The sequence below is a fragment of the Oncorhynchus mykiss genome, chromosome 10, assembly GCF_057628025.1.
Source record: "Oncorhynchus mykiss isolate SJ-2025 chromosome 10, ASM5762802v1, whole genome shotgun sequence".
In the NCBI taxonomy this organism is placed as follows: Eukaryota; Metazoa; Chordata; class Actinopteri; order Salmoniformes; family Salmonidae; genus Oncorhynchus; species Oncorhynchus mykiss.
In genome coordinates, this window is record NC_143031.1 from 5,198,065 (window position 1) to 5,217,292 (window position 19,228).

General features: G+C 47.9%; 1 protein-coding gene across 4 annotated transcripts; it reads right to left on the reverse strand.

Moving 5' to 3' along the window:
* Positions 1 to 1,581: 1,581 nt before the first annotated feature.
* LOC110510706 (protein-lysine N-methyltransferase SMYD4) lies at positions 1,582 to 15,415 on the reverse strand. 4 transcript variants are annotated; one of them, XM_090188592.1, is made up of 11 exons: positions 14,965 to 15,415; positions 12,734 to 12,878; positions 8,296 to 8,385; positions 6,249 to 7,377; positions 4,536 to 4,829; positions 3,472 to 3,644; positions 3,112 to 3,256; positions 2,680 to 2,796; positions 2,456 to 2,579; positions 2,186 to 2,267; positions 1,582 to 1,923 (listed from the first exon to the last, which is right to left on the reverse strand). In XM_090188592.1, exons 1-11 carry the CDS (start codon positions 15,096 to 15,098, stop codon positions 1,804 to 1,806), a joined length of 2,553 nt encoding a protein of 850 aa, XP_090044718.1. In that variant the 5' UTR covers positions 15,099 to 15,415; the 3' UTR covers positions 1,582 to 1,803. The 4 variants fall into 4 exon arrangements, with proteins under 4 accessions (XP_090044718.1, XP_090044717.1, XP_090044719.1 ...); XM_090188591.1 differs by having other exon boundaries at positions 3,112 to 3,259; XM_090188593.1 differs by lacking the exon at positions 2,680 to 2,796 and having other exon boundaries at positions 3,112 to 3,259.
* Between the last annotated feature and the right edge of the window lie 3,813 nt (positions 15,416 to 19,228).

Consider the following 19,228-nt stretch of genomic DNA (forward strand, 5'->3'; position numbering starts at 1 on the left):
AAAACAAAACGGCATCGCTGGTGACCATCTGATACATACCTCTGTTTACGGGCTGGGGCTTGGGGAAGTGTATTAGTGGGGCTTGGGGAAGTGTATTAGTGGGGCTTGGGGAAGTGTATTAGTGGGGCTTGGGGAAGTGTATTAGTGGGGCTTGGGGAAGTGTATTAGTGGGGCTTGGGGAAGTGTATTAGTGGGGCTTGGGGAAGTGTATTAGTGGGGCTTGGGGAAGTGTATTAGTGGGGCTTGGGGAAGTGTATTAGTGGGGCTTGGGGAAGTGTATTAGTGGGGCTTGGGGCTGTGTATTAGTGGGGCTTGGGGAAGTGTATTAGTGGGGCTTGGGGAAGTGTATTAGTGGGGCTTGGGGAAGTGTATTAGTGGGGCTTGGGGAAGTGTATTAGTGGGGCTTGGGGCTGTATATTAGTGGGGCTTGGGGAAGTGTATTAGTGGGGCTTGGGGAAGTGTATTAGTGGGGCTTGGGGAAGTGTATTAGTGGGGCTTGGGGCTGTTTATTAGTGGGGCTTGGGGAAGTGTAGTAGTGGGGCTTGGGGAAGTGTAGTAGTGGGGCTTGGGGAAGTGTAGTAGTGGGGCTTGGGGAAGTGTATTAGTGGGGCTTGGGGAAGTGTATTAGTGGGGCTTGGGGAAGTGTATTAGTGGGGCTTGGGGAAGTGTATTAGTGGGGCTTGGGGCTGTATATTAGTGGGGCTTGGGGAAGTGTATTAGTGGGGCTTGGGGCTGTGTATTAGTGGGGCTTGGGGAAGTGTATTAGTGGGGCTTGGGGAAGTGTATTAGTGGGGCTTGGGGAAGTGTATTAGTGGGGCTTGGGGAAGTGTATTAGTGGGGCTTGGGGAAGTGTATTAGTGGGGCTTGGGGAAGTGTATTAGTGGGGCTTGGGGAAGTGTATTAGTGGGGCTTGGGGCTGTGTATTAGTGGGGCTGATGAAAATTACAGGCCTCTCTCATCTTTTTAAGTGGGAGAACTTGCACAATTGGTGGCTGACTAAATACTTTTTTTGCCCCACTGTATATATAGATAGCAATATTGGGCCTATATGAATTGTAGCTACTTTTGAGGCACATGTTGTACTCTATTAACCCTGTAAAGACCATCTTTTTATTCAAAAAAATCTAAATGTATATACTTCTGCCTTCTCAAAAAGGTCAACAGGTCACTGTGCAATAGCGAGCAGTAATTTTCTCGAATGTCTAGCTAGCGATCTTTTGTTGTAGGCTAGTTTGCAGCAGCAGGTGTTATCGAAGAGGATGTTGTTGCTAATTTGTTAGCTTCTCCCTTTTTAAGAATAACTTTCAACAAGAAGTTCACCTTTTACTGCAGTGGGCTAAATCAGGGTCACAGAGTATTGATCTTAAATCTACTTTGAAACAAAAGTATACACACACACACAAGTTTAGAGGATTTAAAAAAACAAAACAAAGAAATTACACCTCTACCATGTCAGATATAAAGTTGAAATAAAAATTGTTGAGAAAATAAAAAAAGAGCTGAAATTAAAATTGCATCCCGATATTACACCTTATATTCATCACAGAAAACGGAAATATAATTAACAACAAAAAAGACATATAAACACCGGAATTTCATTTATTTTTTATAAACTTAATTAATTAGGAACAATATGAATAACATTCCACCTAGGAGGCTAAAGAGGGCACTTCTGATCATGGACTGCAGCAAATGGCTGTTCAACAGGTTCATCACTGTGTCTAGAACAGATTTAAAGGCTGTTCAGGTATTAGATGTTTCAAGAAAGGAGTGGATATATTTGTCCTGGCCAAGCGGCTTTATTCACTTATTGAATGGAAGCTGATAATGGTTGTTTTTACTCCGCAGGTCTGGGCAGGTCTTAGGAAGAAATGAAGAGTCCTCGCAGTCTGAGACCGAGTCAAGACAGAGGACAAATGTATCCTACACAGAGACAAGATTGAGAGACACAAAGAGACCGGTCTCAAGTACTACAACACTCACTCACTCACTCACTGCCTGTCTGTCTTACAACACCCCCTGTAGACAGTCCTACAACACCCCTTGTAGACAGTCCTACAACACCCCCAGTCCTACAACACCCCCTGTAGACAGTCCTACAACACCCCCTGTAGACAGTCCTACAACACCCCCAGTCCTACACCACCCCCTGTAGACAGTCCTCCATGGACTGTAGTTCCTGTACCTCAGGACAGTGGGGTCCACAGTGGAGGGACAGGAGTCTTCTGGCCCTGGAGATCACAGAGAGAGCTGGACCTGGGGAACCTCTGAGACAGAGGGAGAGGGGGGTAGAGAGGGGATGGAGAGGTGAGGGGGGGGATGGAGAGGTGGGGGGGGGGGGGGGGAGAAGAGCAATAAGGGGGAAGAGAGGTGGTGAGGCGGAGCCAGAAACACACAGCTGTATATGATTGGCCCTCTTCTCTGCCTCAGCCCATTCAGCGGGAGTTGTTCTCACCCATTGAAGTGTAGCTGTGCCAGTTTAAAGAGCTGACGTCCCAGTTCAATACTGTCCTGTCCGTACTGGGAACGGATGGCTAAAACACTACGCTCCAACTGGCACGCTGCCCCTCGCCACTCACCTACACAGAGACACAGAACACAGTCACTACAAGAACGACGAGAGCGCAGGTACGCACACACACAGAGAGAGACATGCACACACACAACTGTCCTCCTCACCCATAGTGGAATATGCTCTGGCCATGGTATCAGCCAGTTGTCCCTGTAGAGAATGAGTCTCTTTCAGGAAGACACCAGCCTGAGACACTGCTCTCTGTAACAACATGACAGACTGGTCTAGAGCGAGTGAGGGGGAAGGAGGGTGGGGGGAGACAGGGAAGGGGAGGGAGGGTGGGGGGGGACAGGGAAGGGGAGGGAGGGTGGGGGGGGACAGGGAAGGGGAGGGAGGGTGGGGGGGGGGGGGGGGGGGGGGGGGGGGCAGAAGTGATAGGAGAGAGAGAGAGGTGAGGTTAGGAGGGCAGTAAGAGAGTTTCCCACCTTGTTCATCACATAAACAACATTGATCTCATGGGGAACAAAACACATGTCACCAGGAAAATGACATGACCAACATCTCCAACCACAGCCAGTCATATTCCATATCACACACACCTGGTCTGTCTGTCTCCAGGAAGTCCACTGCCTGCTCCAGCTGAACTCTGACCTCCTGCAGTCTGAGGTCCATTTCAGAGCGTGACACACGATGACCGCAAGACGACCGCACACACACGAACCACCCTGCACTGTCCACGCTGCACTGCTGAAACACACACACACACACACACACACACACACGTTGATTGATTGATGATGAATGGCATAGTTTGGCACCATCTACTCTGACTAGATTTTGGGGATGAATTACTAGTCTAAGTAAAACAGAAGTGGGCAGTTGAAATGTTTTACAAAATAGAACCATTTACTGAGAAGAAGATGGAGAAATGTGTGTAATTAAAGATGAGAAACTCCCACCTTTACAGGTCCCTCGCACTTCCCACACTGCAGATGTGTTTCTGGCCCTGCCCCTCCGCCCTCTGGCCCCTCCCCCTGCTCCAGACTGCAGGCCTGACAGATACACAGGAAGTGGTACTGCTCCTGTAGGAGTCGCCGACGCTCACACAACACCATCCTGCTGCTGTGAGGACCTGAGAGGGGGAGGAGGGGAGTGGGGAAATGGGGGAGGGTGGAGGTAGGCAGAGAATGAGATGGGGGGAGGGGTGTAGGGAAGTGATGGTGAGAGGTTGGGGGGGAGGTTGGGGAGAGGTTGGGGGGGAGGTAAGGGAGGAAGTTGGGGAGAGGTTGGGAGGAGGTTGGGGAGGAGGTTGGGGAGGAGGTTGGGGAGAGGTTGGGGAGGAGGTTGGGGAGAGGTTGGGGGGGAGGTAAGGGAGGAAGTTGGGGAGAGGTTGGGAGGAGGTTGGGGAGGAGGTTGGGGAGGAGGTTGGGGAGGAGGTTGGGGAGGAGGTTGGGGAGGAGGTTGGGGAGGAGGTTGGGGAGGAGGTTGGGGAGGAGGTTGGGGAGGAGGTTGGGGAGGAGGTTGGGGAGGAGGTAGGGGAGGAGGTTGGGGAGGAGGTAGGGGAGGAGGTAGGGGGAGGTGAAGGGAGGAGGTGAGGGAGGAGGTAAGGGAGGAGGTAAGGGAGAGGTTAGGGAGGAGGTAAGGGAGAGGTTAGGGAGGAGGTAAGGGAGGAGGTAGGGGGAGGTTGGGATAAGGTAAGGGAGGAGATAAGGGGAGAGGTGTATAATGTTTAGGAGTATAAACATGGAAAAAGGAGATTCAGAAACTGAATCAGGAAACAGACAGAGGAAAAGAAACTGACAAAAGACTTGTCAGACAGACAGACAGACGAGAGACATACAGATGAGAGAGGTACAGACAGACAGACAGACAGACGAGACAGACAGACAGATGAGAGACAGACAGATGAGAGAGGTACAGAAAGACAGAGACGAGAGACAGACAGAGGAGAGAGAGGTACAGACAGACAGACAGATGAGAGAGACCGACAGATAGGAGGGAGACAGACGGATCTCTTCTTCACCGTAACAGTGGAGGACTTCCTGTCCAGGACAGATGTCTCTGGATGCTCTGATAGAGACAGCTACTCCAGCTGAGACGGAGACAGGAGCAGAACAGGCCTCAGGACCAGTAGAAACAGGCTCAGTGGAAACCAGAACATCAGTAGAGCCTCGGTCTGGTTGAGGTGAGACCAAGTGAGAGGTCCTGAAGTTGAGGCTTGTGTTTGGGCAGCAGGAGTGGTTTAGGATACTCAGTGTGGGGAATATTGCCGTGGCAATGCGCACTTCCTGGGTGGACTGCACCGCAGTAAAATCACCTGTAAAGGTCATGGGAAGGTCAAAAGGTCATTTTAAGGTCAGACAGGAAATGTTCTCTCCTATGCGTTTATAGAGTAGGTCTACCTCCAAAATGGCACCCTAATCCCTACATAACGCACTTGCGTTGAGTCCCATGGGCCTTTGCAGTAAAAAAAACCAGTGTGCGATATAGAGAATAGGGGCCCATGTAGAACACATCCACCAGACTAAGTAAGACAAAGACTCTAAACTGAAACAAAGATTATCCATTATATTGACAAGATATTGTACTGTCTGTCTGAATGTCCATGAAAAGGCAGAAGGCAGGCGGGAACATTCTAACCAATGAGAAGGCAGGCGGGAACATTATAACCAATGAGAAGGCAGGCGGGAACATTCTAACCAATGAGAAGGCAGATGCGCATGTGAACAGCAGCACAACTCAAGATATAAACCTGTTTTTCCTCAAAGTTGCAGCGGGGGTTGCCGTGGGGGAAGCCGCGGGGGAAGGCAACTTATATCAGTATATACGTAACAACCTAAACATTACGAAACTTCTATTAGATCACATAACAACGCTGACCACACCGGTCACGTCGCGGGTGCCAGTGTTGCGAATTAAATTTAAACATACATGTTTTTATTCAAATATTGCACCCACACTGCATCTGCGTTGCCAAGCGCTGAAACCAGTTATATTTGTGACACTGAGCAAGTCCTGCCTCTCCCATCTCCTCATTGGTTATACCCACGTGGGTGACTGAAAGATGAACTGAGTTCGGTCGGTCGTCATGGTAACTATGAGATGCCAATCGCCATATAAAGTCCAAAGAAGAAAAAGCCTGGAAGGAGGAGAGATGACTAGAAACGATTCGGTTGACCGTTTTATGTGTGGATTAATTGTCGGAGTAGAGGACCTTGTGCATTTCAGGTAAAATAACAACAATGTTTATATCCCAGGACAAATTAGCTAGCAACAGCAAGCTAGCTAAATAGGACAAATTAGCTAGCAACAGCAAGCTAGCTAAATAGGACAAATTAGCTAGCAACAGCAAGCTAGCTAAATAGGACAAATTAGCTAGCAAATGCAAAAAAGCTAGCAAGTGCAAGCTAGCTAGCTAAATTGCCATAAATGTTTAATGCTTTTCGACCTGTCCCCAAATTAACATAATTGGTTCAGAGTTTGTTTTGATATTTGTGTGTGGGGGGGGGGGGGGCAAATCAATTTGAGCACGATAGTGCACCCGGTTTGGGTGTCAGAATTTAATTGCTAATTTGCTAGGTGAGGCTATGTTGACCAGATTCAACACCCTCTCATTGACCTCCATACAAAAACAATCTCCAGTCGGTCTGCTTCACACTTTATTATTGTGAGGACAGATTTTGGGGTGGAGTCAGGCCTCAGTTCACCTCTTCCTCTCTGACTGACTCACACTCACCTGTGTCTCTGAGCAGGCTCACTGCCTGGGCATTACATCTCAGCTGCAGCATGTGCCTCAGAGCTACACTTCCCAGCAGGCTTAGCTCCGGAGCCCAGCCCTCTCCATCCTCGGGGGCCCGCGATTGGTTACTGCACGTCATGCTTTCTGAGGCTCCTCCCCTCTCCCAGGACACAGGTGGAGGTCCCGCCTGGCGCAGCCGCAGGTAGAGCGTTGCTATGGTGACAGAGCACAAGAAGCGCAGGCTGGGGGCGTGGCCATTCAGGTGAGGCAGCAGGTGGTAGACGCTCAGGTAGGAATCACCATGGTAATAAGCAGAGGGGTCGTTGACCTCCGGCTCAGTTGAGGTGGCGTCACTGGACCCAGAATTTTTCATCTTTGGGCGGATCTTTTCTGTGATTGGCTTAGAACTGGAATTATTGGCGCTAATCTTCTCTCTGATTAGTTTAGAATCATTATCTGCGTCTCTGATTGGTTCCCGTGCCTTCAGTACCTCCTTCACCCCCGCTTTTAACGCCACCCTCAGCGCCAGCTGTGACATCACTCCCGCAGTACTCAGCTCGGCTCCGATTGGACACTCCCAGCGATGATGCCACTCCCACGCGCCCCTCCGACACCCCTCTGAGCAGTAGCGGGCGTAGCTGCACCCTTCACATGGCACAGGGCTCACAGTCTCCCTCAAACACTGATGACAGTACCTCACCTCGGTCCCAAACACTCTTCCTGCTTCCTCAGTCTCCTCTCTTCTCCCTCCCCCCACCCCTGGTATAAGCACACAGATGTAAGCCCTGTCGTCCAATATCACCTCTCCGGCCGCGATTCCCTTGGTGGCCACCAGGTGTCGCCCTTTTTCAGGGCTGAAGCACACGGACAAGCCAGGTGAGAGACACGACACGGAGGCACTCCCATTCTGCTGCTGGGAGTTTGGGGACTTTGGGTTGGGCTTTGTTGAGTTGGTCCTGCTACACACCCCCTCTGCCTGGTGCCCCGCCCCCTGCTTGGCGGTGGTTATCCCCTCTGTCCCGTTGGGGAAGTGGTTGAGGCACTGTGCCTGTCTGTCCTGTAGTTTGTGCTTCAGGTGACTTGGGTAGCCATGGTTCAGGGCTCTGTCGATGTCCTCGAGGCACTCCTGAGGAGAAGAAATACAAGTCAAACAATACAAAGATGGAACAAGTTCACACGCAAGAACGAGGGCACGCGTGCAGTAACACACACACACACACACGCAAGAACGAGGGCACGCGCGTAGTCACACACACCTCAAAAAACAATATCTGAAATGGAAAGGTAAGCAGTGTAATACTGAAGATGATATAAACTACTGAGAAGACGCAGACTACTGAGAAGACGCAGACTACTGAGAAGACGCAGACTACTGAGAAGACGCAGACTACTGAGAAGACGCAGACTACTGAGAAGACGCAGACTACTGAGAAGACGCAGACTACTGAGAAGACGCAGACTACGCAGACTACTGAGAAGACGCAGACTACTGAGAAGACAGACTACTGAGAAGACAGACTACTGAGAAGACACAGACTACTGAGAAGACACAGACTACTGAGAAGACAGACTACTGAGAAGACAGACTACTGAGAAGACACAGACTACTGAGAAGACACAGACTACTGAGAAGACAGACTACTGAGAAGACAGACTACTGAGAAGACAGACTACTGAGAAGACGCAGACTACTGAGAAGACAGACTACTGAGAAGACGCAGACTACTGAGAAGACGCAGACTACTGAGAAGACACAGACTACTGAGAAGACTGGACGTAAGACACAGACTACTGAGAAGACGCAGACTACTGAGAAGACGGGACGACAGATATAAACTACTGAGAAGACAGATATAAACTACTGAGAAGACTGGACGACAGATATAAACTACTGAGAAGACTGGACGACAGATATAAACTACTGAGAAGACTGGACGACAGATATAAACTACTGAGAAGACTGGACGACAGATATAAACTACTGAGAAGACTGGACGGAAGACAAACTAGTGAGAAGTACTCATGTTCACCATGTTCCACTCACCCTGTAGCGCTGGAGGTGGAATAGCGCTGCAGAACGGTTGGCATAGCACAGAGAGAGCTGCTCCGAGCTCAGAGACGCATGACACACACCCTGCAGGAGAGAGGGGAGACAGGGAGGGGAGACAGGGAGTGGAGTGACAGGGAGGAGAGAGAGGGGGGAGACAGGGAGTGGAGAGAGGGGGGGAGACAGGGAGTGGAGAGAGGGGGGAGACAGGGAGTGGAGAGAGGGGGGAGACGGAGTGGAGAGACAGGGAGTGGAGAGAGGGGGGAGACAGGGAGTGGAGAGAGGGGGGGACAGGGAGTGGAGAGAGGAGAGACAGGGAGTGGAGAGAGGGGAGAGACAGGGAGTGGAGAGAGGGGGGAGACAGGGAGTGGAGAGAGGGGGGAGACAGGGGGTGGAGAGAGGGGGGGAGACAGGGAGTGGAGAGAGGGGGGGAGACAGGGAGTGGAGAGAGGGGGGAGACGGAGTGGAGAGACAGGGAGTGGAGAGAGGGGGGAGACAGGGAGTGGAGAGAGGGGGGGACAGGGAGTGGAGAGAGGAGAGACAGGGAGTGGAGAGAGGGGAGAGACAGGGAGTGGAGAGAGGGGGGAGACAGGGAGTGGAGAGAGGGGGGAGACAGGGGTGGAGAGACGGGGGAGTGGAGAGAGGGGGAGACAGGGAGTGGAGAGAGGGGGGAGACAGGGAGTGGAGAGATGGGGGAGACAGGGAGTGGAGAGATGGGGAGACAGGGAGTGGAGAGAGGGGGGAGACAGGGAGTGGACAGATGGGGGAGACAGGGAGTGGAGAGACGGGGGAGTGGAGAGAGGGGGGAGACAGGGAGTGGAGACAGGGAGTGGAGAGAGGGGGGAGACAGGGAGTGGAGAGACGGGGGAGTGGAGAGAGGGGGGAGTGGAGAGAGGGGGGAGTGGAGAGAGGGGGGAGACAGGGAGTGGAGAGAGGGGGGAGACAGGGAGTGGAGAGAGGGGGGAGACAGGGAGTGGAGAGAGGGGGGAGACAGGGAGTGGAGAGAGGGGGGAGACAGGGAGTGGGGAGACAGGGAATGGAGAGACAGGGAGTGGAGAGAGGGAGTGGAGAGAGGGAGTGGAGAGAGGGGGGAGACAGGGAGTGGAGAGACAGAGAGTGGAGAGACAGAGAGTGGAGAGACAGGGAGTGGAGAGACAGGGAGTGGAGAGACAGGGAATGGCGAGACAGGGAGTGGAGAGACAGGGAGTGGAGAGAGGGAGTGGAGAGAGGGGGGGAGACAGGGAGAGAGCATTATTATTTTTTTTAAGGGGGTAGATCAGTTCTAATATTGCAGATTGTAGCTTCCATCAACGTAATTGTCTGCATCATTTCCAGTCCCCCATTTATTATGGGGTAAATATAAAAAATATATATATTACACACAAAATATATATTATATATATTACACACTACCGTTCAAAGGATTGGGGTTTGAAATCTCCTTGTTTTTGAAAGAAAAGCACTTTTTTTGTCCAATAAAATAACATGAAATTGATCAGAAATACAGTGTAGACATTGTTAATGTTGTAAATGACTATTGTACCTAGAAACGGCTGATTTTTAATGGAATATCTACATAGGTGTACAGGAGCCCATTATCAGCAACCATCACTCCTGTTTTCCAATGGCACGTTGTGTTAGCTAATCCAAGTTCATCATTTTAAAAGGCTAATTGAACATTTAGAAAACCCTTTTGCAAGTATGTTAGCACAGCTGAAAAATGGTTGTCCTGATTAAAGAAGCAAAACAACTGACCTTCTTTAGTCTAGTTGAGTATCTGGAGCATCAGCATTTGTGGGTTTGATTATAGGCTCAAAATGGCCAGAAACAAAGACCTTTCTCCTGAAACTCATGACTCTATTCTTGTTCTGAAAACTGAAGGCTATTCCATGCGAGAATAGCCTTCAAGAAACTGAAGATCTCGTACAACACTGTGTACTACTCCCTTCACAGAACAGCACAAACCGCCTCTCACCAGAATAGAAAGGGGCGTGGGAGGCCCTGGTGCACAACTGAGTACATTAGAGTGAGACTGGTGTTTTGTGGGTACTATTTAATGAAGCTGCCAGTTGAGGACTTGTGAGGTGTCTGTTTCCAGCATCCCGGAGTCGCCTCTTCACTGTTGACATTGAGACTGGTGTCAAAAACAAGGACATTTCAAAGTGACTCCAAACTTTTGAACGGTAGTGATACCCAGACTATTTGCATTGCCCCCCCCCCCCCTTTCACACCACTGCTAGTCTCTGTTATCATCTATGCATAGTCACTTTAATAACTCTACCTACATGTACATATTACCTCGATTATCTCGACTAACCGGTGCCCCCACAAATTGACTGTACTGGTACCCCCTGTATATAGCCTCCACATTGACTCTGTACCGGTACCCCCCTGTATATAGCCTCCACATTGACTCTGTACCGGTACCCCCCTGTATATAGCCTCCACATTGACTCTGTACTGGTATCCCCTGTATATAGCCTCCACATTGACTCTGTACCGTAACACCCTGTATATAGCCTCCTCATTGACTCTGTACCGTAACACCCTGTATATAGTCTCCACATTGACTCTGTACCGGTACCCCCTGTATATAGCCTCCACATTGACTCTGTACCGTAATACCCTGTATATAGTCTCCACATTGACTCTGTACCGTAACACCCTGTATATAGCCTCCACACTGACTCTGTACCGTAATACCCTGTATATAGTCTCCACATTGACTCTGTACCGTAATACCCTGTATATAGTCTCCACATTGACTCTGTACCGTAATACCCTGTATATAGTCTCCACATTGACTCTGTACCGTAACACCCTGTATATAGCCTCCACACTGACTCTGTACCGTAATACCCTGTATATAGTCTCCACATTGACTCTGTACCGTAATACCCTGTATATAGCCTCCACATTGACTCTGTACCGGTACCCCCCTGTATATAGCCTCCACATTGACTCTGTACCGGTACCCCCCTGTATATAGCCTCCACATTGACTCTGTACTGGTATCCCCTGTATATAGCCTCCACATTGACTCTGTAACGTAACAACCTGTATATAGCCTCCTCATTGACTCTGTACCGTAACACCCTGTATATAGTCTCCACATTGACTCTGTACCGGTACCCCCTGTATATAGCCTCCACATTGACTCTGTACCGTAATACCCTGTATATAGTCTCCACATTGACTCTGTACCGTAACACCCTGTATATAGCCTCCACACTGACTCTGTACCGTAATACCCTGTATATAGTCTCCACATTGACTCTGTACCGTAATACCCTGTATATAGTCTCCACATTGACTCTGTACCGTAACACCCTGTATATAGCCTCCACACTGACTCTGTACCGTAATACCCTGTATATAGTCTCCACATTGACTCTGTACCGTAATACCCTGTATATAGTCTCCACATTGACTCTGTACCGTAATACCCTGTATATAGTCTCCACATTGACTCTGTACCGGTACCCCCTGTATATAGCCTCCACATTGACTCTGTACCGTAACACCCTGTATATAGCCTCCACATTGACTCTGTACCGTAATACCCTGTATATAGTCTCCACATTGACTCTGTACCGTAACACCCTGTATATAGCCTCCACATTGACTCTGTACCGTAACACCCTGTATATAGCCTCCACATTGACTCTGTACCGTAATACCCTGTATATAGTCTCCACATTGACTCTGTACCGTAACACCCTGTATATAGCCTCCACATTGACTCTGTACCGTAATACCCTGTATATAGCCTCCACATTGACTCTGTACCGTAACACCCTGTATATAGCCTCCACATTGACTCTGTACCGTAATACCCTGTATATAGTCTCCACATTGACTCTGTACCGTAACACCCTGTATATAGCCTCCACATTGACTCTGTACCGTAACACCCTGTATATAGCCTCCACATTGACTCTGTACCGTAATACCCTGTATATAGTCTCCACATTGACTCTGTACCGTAACACCCTGTATATAGCCTCCACATTGACTCTGTACCGTAACACCCTGTATATAGCCTCCACATTGACTCTGTACCGTAATACCCTGTATATAGCCTCCACATTGACTCTGTACCGGTACCCCCTGTATATAGCCTCCACATTGACTCTGTACCGGTACCCCCTGTATATAGCCTCCACATTGACTCTGTACCGTAATACCCTGTATATATCCTCCACATTGTTATTTTACTGCTCTTTAATTATTTGTTTATTTTATTTCTTATTTTGTACTTAACACTTTTCCCCTTAAAACTGCATTGTTGGTTAAGGGCTTGTAAGTAAGCATTTCACTTTTGTTTTCGGCGCACGTGTCAATTCATAAACCATGTAAATCGGAACATCGGGGAAAAAAAGAGCATTGATGAGAGCACACACACACACACACACGCACACACACACACACACACCTGTGAGTAGTGCAGGACAGCAGCAGTGTAGTCCCTGGTTTTAAAGCTGCAGTTGCCCTCCTTCCGGCATCTGGCAGCTCGCTCCAGGTCCTTCTGGACAGGATCGTCCTTGGAAATGCCCGACAGAAAGTCCACGTCCTCTTGGCTGAAAGACAGTCAATGAAAAAAGGGGTTTCGTTTGACCTCATGTTTTCCATGTGTTTGACACCATTCAAACCCGTTCCAGACATTATTATAAGCCTCCCCTCAGCAGCCTCCTTGTGTTGCTACAGTAAGTGTACTTTTTGTTTTTTTCAGGGATTCTTTGTCACTGATTAAAGGGCCATATGTTTGAAAAGTCATATTGTGGTGATGCTAAACTAAAAACACAGCGACGGAATTGTAGTTCACGTGTGAGAGTCCTGGGCAAAGTTAAGGGCTGAACACTTAGGGAGAAGGGTCATAGCTAGAAGGGATCCGAGAAACCATACAGTAAACCCTTTCCTAACTTTAACCTACTGCGCAAGTTCTCCTAACCTGCTGCCTAAATTAATTATCCTAACCCGCTGCCTGTGTTAATTATCCTAACCCGCTGCCTAAATTAATTATCCTAACCCTCTGCCTAAATTAATTATCCTAACCCTCTGCCTAAATTAATTATCCTAACCCACTGCCTAAATTAATTCCCCTAACTCGCTGCCTAAATTAATTATCCTAACCCGCTGCCTAAATTAATTATCCTAACCCACTGCCTAAATTAATTCCCCTAACCCGCTGCCTAAATTAATTATCCTAACCCGCTGCCTAAATTAATTCTCCTAACCCGCTGCCTAAATTAATTCCCCTAACCCGCTGCCTAAATTAATTATCCTAACCCTCTGCCTAAATTAATTATCCTAACCCTCTGCCTAAATTAATTATCCTAACCCTCTGCCTAAATTAATTATCCTAACCCACTGCCTAAATTAATTCCCCTAACCCGCTGCCTAAATTAATTATCCTAACCCGCTGCCTAAATTAATTATCCTAACCCACTGCCTAAATTAATTCCCCTAACCCGCTGCCTAAATTAATTCTCCTAACCCGCTGCCTAAATTAATTCTCCTAACCCGCTGCCTAAATTAATTCCCCTAACCCGCTGCCTAAATTAATTCCCCTAACCCACTGCCTAAATTAATTCCCCTAACCCGCTGCCTAAATTAATTATCCTAACCTGCTGCCTAAATTAATTCCCCTAACCCACTGCCTAAATTAATTCCCCTAACCCGCTGCCTAAATTAATTCTCCTAACCTGCTGCCTAAATTAATTCTCCTAACCCGCTGCCTAAATTAATTCTCCTAACCCACTGCCTAAATTAATTCCCCTAACCCGCTGCCTAAATTAATTCCCCTAACCCGCTGCCTGTGTTAATTATCCTAACCCGCTGCCTAAATTAATTCTCCTAACCCACTGCCTAAATTAATTCCCCTAACCCGCTGCCTAAATTAATTATCCTAACCCGCTGCCTAAATTAATTATCCTAACCCGCTGCCTAAATTAATTATCCTAACCCACTGCCTAAATTAATTCCCCTAACCCGCTGCCTAAATTAATTATCCTAACCCGCTGCCTAAATTAATTATCCTAACCCGCTGCCTAAATTAATTATCCTAACCTGCTGCCTGTGTAAATTCTCCTAACCTGCTGCCTGTGTAAATTCTCCTAACCCGCTGCCTGTGTAATTTCTCCTAACCTGCTGCCTGTGTAATTTCTCCTAACCTGCCGCCTGTGTAATTTCTCCTAACCTGCTGCCTGTGTAATTTCTCCTAACCTGCTGCCTGTGTAATTTCTCCTAACCTGCTGCCTGTGTAAATTCTCCTAACCTGCTGCCTGTGTAATTTCTCCTAACCTGCTGCCTGTGTAATTTCTCCTAACCTGCTGCCTGTGTAATTTCTCCTAACCTGCTGCCTGTGTAAATTCTCCTAACCTGCTGCCTGTGTAAATTCTCCTAACCTGCTGCCTGTGTTAATTATCCTAATCTGCTGCCTGTGTAAATTCTCCTAATCTGTTGCCTGTGTTAGATCTCCTAACCAGCTGTGTAAATTCCCCTAACCTGCTCCGTAATTTGCGTAAATTACCCGAACCTTTCCCGAAACAAAAACAGGATTCCTTCAAGCCATGGTCTGGAAGAAAGTAGAATGCCGCCTGGTGTTATTTTGCTAGCCAATGACATGCTGTATGCTAGAGAGACGTGCACGTATAGGCTACTCACTTTACTTGAGACAGGCCAAAATCAAAGACCTCATCTATGTCCAACAGGGACGAGAAGCATTTCTTCTCATCAAGAGTGAGTCGGCTCCACTTCTGTTCCACATGCTTTTGCCACTCGACACACGGCAGGTCCATTATGTGAAACTAACGTTACACTGTAGTTGGAGAGAAACTCATGTGCGCTTCGGTGGTATTTTCAGAAACTGCGTATCCATTTTGGTTATACAGACTGCTAGATCTCAATGTAAATTGGTAGTTGAGGCTCAAAATCAGCGCGCAGTTTCTCTTCTAACGGCAGTCATCGAGAATCCGGAAGTCGCGATGTGACGACGTCACCGAAATTGAAAGCTCTCTCCTGGATTCTGCACACCGCGCCACGCACCGCAAGACCGGAAAATGAACTGAAGTTCCATGAAATCAGTGACAGTAACGGATCCGAATAGGTTTCCACTAGTTATCACAGCCACAAAGTTCTATCGTAACATTTCAGAAAACAGAAATTATATGTTTGGTCTTCATTTAAGGTTAGGATTAGTCATAAGGTTAGCAGTGTGAATAAGGGTAGGGTTAGTTTTTAAAATCACATTTTTAAGACTCCAAATATGAATGTCTATGGTCCAAATCGCGCAAAAAGCTTCAAAATAAAAGTCATCCGTTTACTTACTTTGAACACAATAGGCCACAATTTGTAGTATATTGTTTCTGCTTAAAAGATGCGTTCTGTTTATCTAATCCTACCCTCCCATTTTCATGCAATTTTAGGAGGTACTGAGACTTATTGTTGAGTTGTGGGGTTATTTGGATGGCTACCGACTTGCCCTGGCTATTGATACAGAGATGTCTTAGCATCTATGTTATTTAAAATAAAATAAACAATTACGTAGCTGCTGCCCACTCTACTCATTGACATGGAGGGAGACTTAATGTTGAACACTAAAGATATGATCGACATGTTAGAACTACACATTACATTGCCTCAAGCGCAATTTCATCTTCTGAGGTCTCTAACCCACAGATACTGACTCAGACCAGTCATGAGGTCTCTAACTCACAGATCCTGGTTCAGACCAGTAATGAGGTCTCTAACCCACAGATCCTGGTTCAGACCAGTCATGAGGTCTCTAACCCACAGATACTGGTTCAGACCAGTCATGAGGTCTCTAGTACACAGATACTGGTTCAGACCAGTCATGAGGTCTCTAACCCACAGATACTGGCTCAGACCAGTCATGAGGTCTCTAACACAGAGATACTGGTTCAGACCAGTCATGAGGTCTCTAGTACACAGATACTGGCTCAGACCAGTCATGAGGTCTCTAACACAGATACTGGCTCAGACCAGTCATGAGGTCTCTAACCCACAGATACTGACTCAGACCAGTCATGAGGTCTCTAACCCACAGATACTGGCTCAGACCAGTCATGAGGTCTCTAACCCACAGACACTGGCTCAGACCAGTCATGAGGTCTCTAACCCACAGATACTGGCTCAGACCAGTCATGAGGTCTCTAACCCACAGATACTGACTCAGACCAGTCATGAGGTCTCTAGTACACAGATACTGACTCAGACCAGTCATGAGGTCTCTAACCCACAGATACCGGTTCAGACCATCCATGAGGTCTCTAACCCACAGATACCGGTTCAGACCAGTCATGAGGTTTCTAACACACAGATACTGACTCAGACCAGTCATGAGGTCTCTAACCCACAGATACTGACTCAGACCAGTCATGAGGTCTCTAACACAGATACTGACTCAGACCAGTCATGAGGTCTCTAGTACACAGATACTGACTCAGACCAGTCATGAGGTCTCTAGTACACAGATACTGACTCAGACCAGTCATGAGGTCTCTAACACAGATACTGACTCAGACAAGTCATGAGGTCTCTAACACAGATACTGACTCAGACCAGTCATGAGGTCTCTAACACAGATACTGACTCAGACCAGTCATGAGGTCTCTTAACACAGATACTGACTCAGACCAGTCATGAGGTCTCTAACACACAGATACTGACTCAGACTAGTCATGAGGTCTCTAACACAGATACTGACTCAGACCAGTCATGAGGTCTCTAACCCAGATACTGACTCAGACCAGTCATGAGGTCTCTAACCCACAGATACTGACTCAGACCAGTCATGAGGTCTCTAACACAGATACTGACTCAGACCAGTCATGAGGTCTCTAACCCAGATACTGACTCAGACCAGTCATGAGGTCTCTAACCCACAGATACTGACTCAGACCAGTCATGAGGTCTCTAACCCACAGATACTGACTCAGACCAGTCATGAGGTCTCTAGTACACAGATACTGACTCAGACCAGTCATGAGGTCTCTAACACAGATACTGACTCAGACCAGTCATGAGGTCTCTAACACAGATACTGACTCAGACCAATCATGAGGTCTCTAACCCACAGATACTGACTCAGACCAGTCATGAGGTCTCTAACACACAGATACTGACTCAGACCAGTCATGAGGTCTCTAACACACAGATACTGACTCAGACCAGTCATGAGGTCTCTAACACAGATACTGACTCAGACCAGTCATGAGGTCTCTAACACAGATACTGACTCAGACCAATCATGAGGTCTCTAACCCACAGATACTGACTCAGACCAGTCATGAGGTCTCTAACACACAGATACTGACTCAGACCAGTCATGAGGTCTCTAACACACAGATACTGACTCAGACCAGTCATGAGGTCTCTAACCCAGATACTGACTCAGACCAGTCATGAGGTCTCTAACACAGATACTGACTCAGACCAGTCATGAGGTCTCTAACCCAGATACTGACTCAGACCAGTCATGAGGTCTCTAACACAGATACTGACTCAGACCAGTCATGAGGTCTCTAACACAGATACTGACTCAGACCAGTCATGAGGTCTCTAACACAAAGATACTGACTCAGACCAGTCATGAGGTCTCTAACACAGATACTGACTCAGACCAGTCATGAGGTCTCTAACCCACAGATACTGGCTCAGACCAGTCATGAGGTCTCTAACACACAGATACTGGCTCAGACCAGTCATGAGGTCTCTAACCCACAGATACTGACTCAGACCAGTCATGAGGTCTCTAACCCACAGATACTGACTCAGACCAGTCATGAGGTCTCTAGTACACAGATACTGACTCAGACCAGTCATGAGGTCTCTAACCCACAGATACTGACTCAGAACAGTCATGAGGTCTCTAACCCACAGATACTGGCTCAGACCAGTCATGAGGTCTCTAACACACAGATACTGACTCAGACCAGTCATGAGGTCTCTAACCCACAGATACTGGCTCAGACCAGTCATGAGGTCTCTAACACACAGATACTGACTCAGACCAGTCATGAGGTCTCTAACCCACAGATACTGACTCAGACCAGTCATGACGTCTCTAACACACAGATACTGACTCAGACCAGTCATGAGGTCTCTAACACAGATACTGACTCAGACCAGTCGTGAGGTCTCTAACACACAGATACTGGTTCAGACCAGTCATGAGGTCTCTAACACAGATACTGGCTCAGACCAGTCATGAGGTCTCTAACACAGATACTGGCTCAGACCAGTCATGAGGTCTCTAACCCACAGATACTGACTCAGACCAGTCATGAGGTCTCTAATACAGATACTGACTCAGACCAGTCATGAGGTCTCTAACCCACAGATACTGGTTCAGACTAGTCATGAGGTCTCTAGTACACAGATACTGGATCAGACCAGTCATGAGGTCTCTAACACAGATACCGGTTCAGACCAGTCATGAGGTCTCTAATACAGATACTGACTCAGACCAGTCATGAGGTCTCTAACCCACAGATACTGGCTCAGACCAGTCATGAGGTCTCTAACACACAGATACTGGTTCAGACCAGTCATGAGGTCTCTAACACAAATACTGGCTCAGACCAGTCATGAGGTCTCTAACACAGATACTGGCTCAGACCAGTCATGAGGTCTCTAACCCACAGATACTGACTCAGACCAGTCATGAGGTCTCTAATACAGATACTGACTCAGACCAGTCATGAGGTCTCTAACCCACAGATACTGGCTCAGACCAGTCATGAGGTCTCTAACACACAGATACTGGCTCAGACCAGTCATGAGGTCTCTAACACAGATACTGACTCAGACCAGTCATGAGGTCTCTAACCCACAGATACTGGTTCAGACCAGTCATGAGGTCTCTAACCCACAGATACTGGCTCAGACCAGTCATGAGGTCTCTAAC

Excerpts from the sequence above, each read along its gene's own strand:
- LOC110510706 (XM_090188591.1), bottom strand. The coding sequence starts at position 15,098 with ATGGACCTGCCGTGTGTCGAGTGGCAAAAGCATGTGGAACAGAAGTGG. Across the intron at positions 8,386-12,733 it reads CTGTCCTGCACTACTCACAG|GGTGTGTGTCATGCGTCTCT; the intron begins GTGTGTGTGTGT and ends TCTCTCCTGCAG. Across the intron at positions 3,645-4,535 it reads GGAAGTCCTCCACTGTTACG|GTCCTCACAGCAGCAGGATG; the intron begins GTGAAGAAGAGA and ends TCCCCCTCTCAG.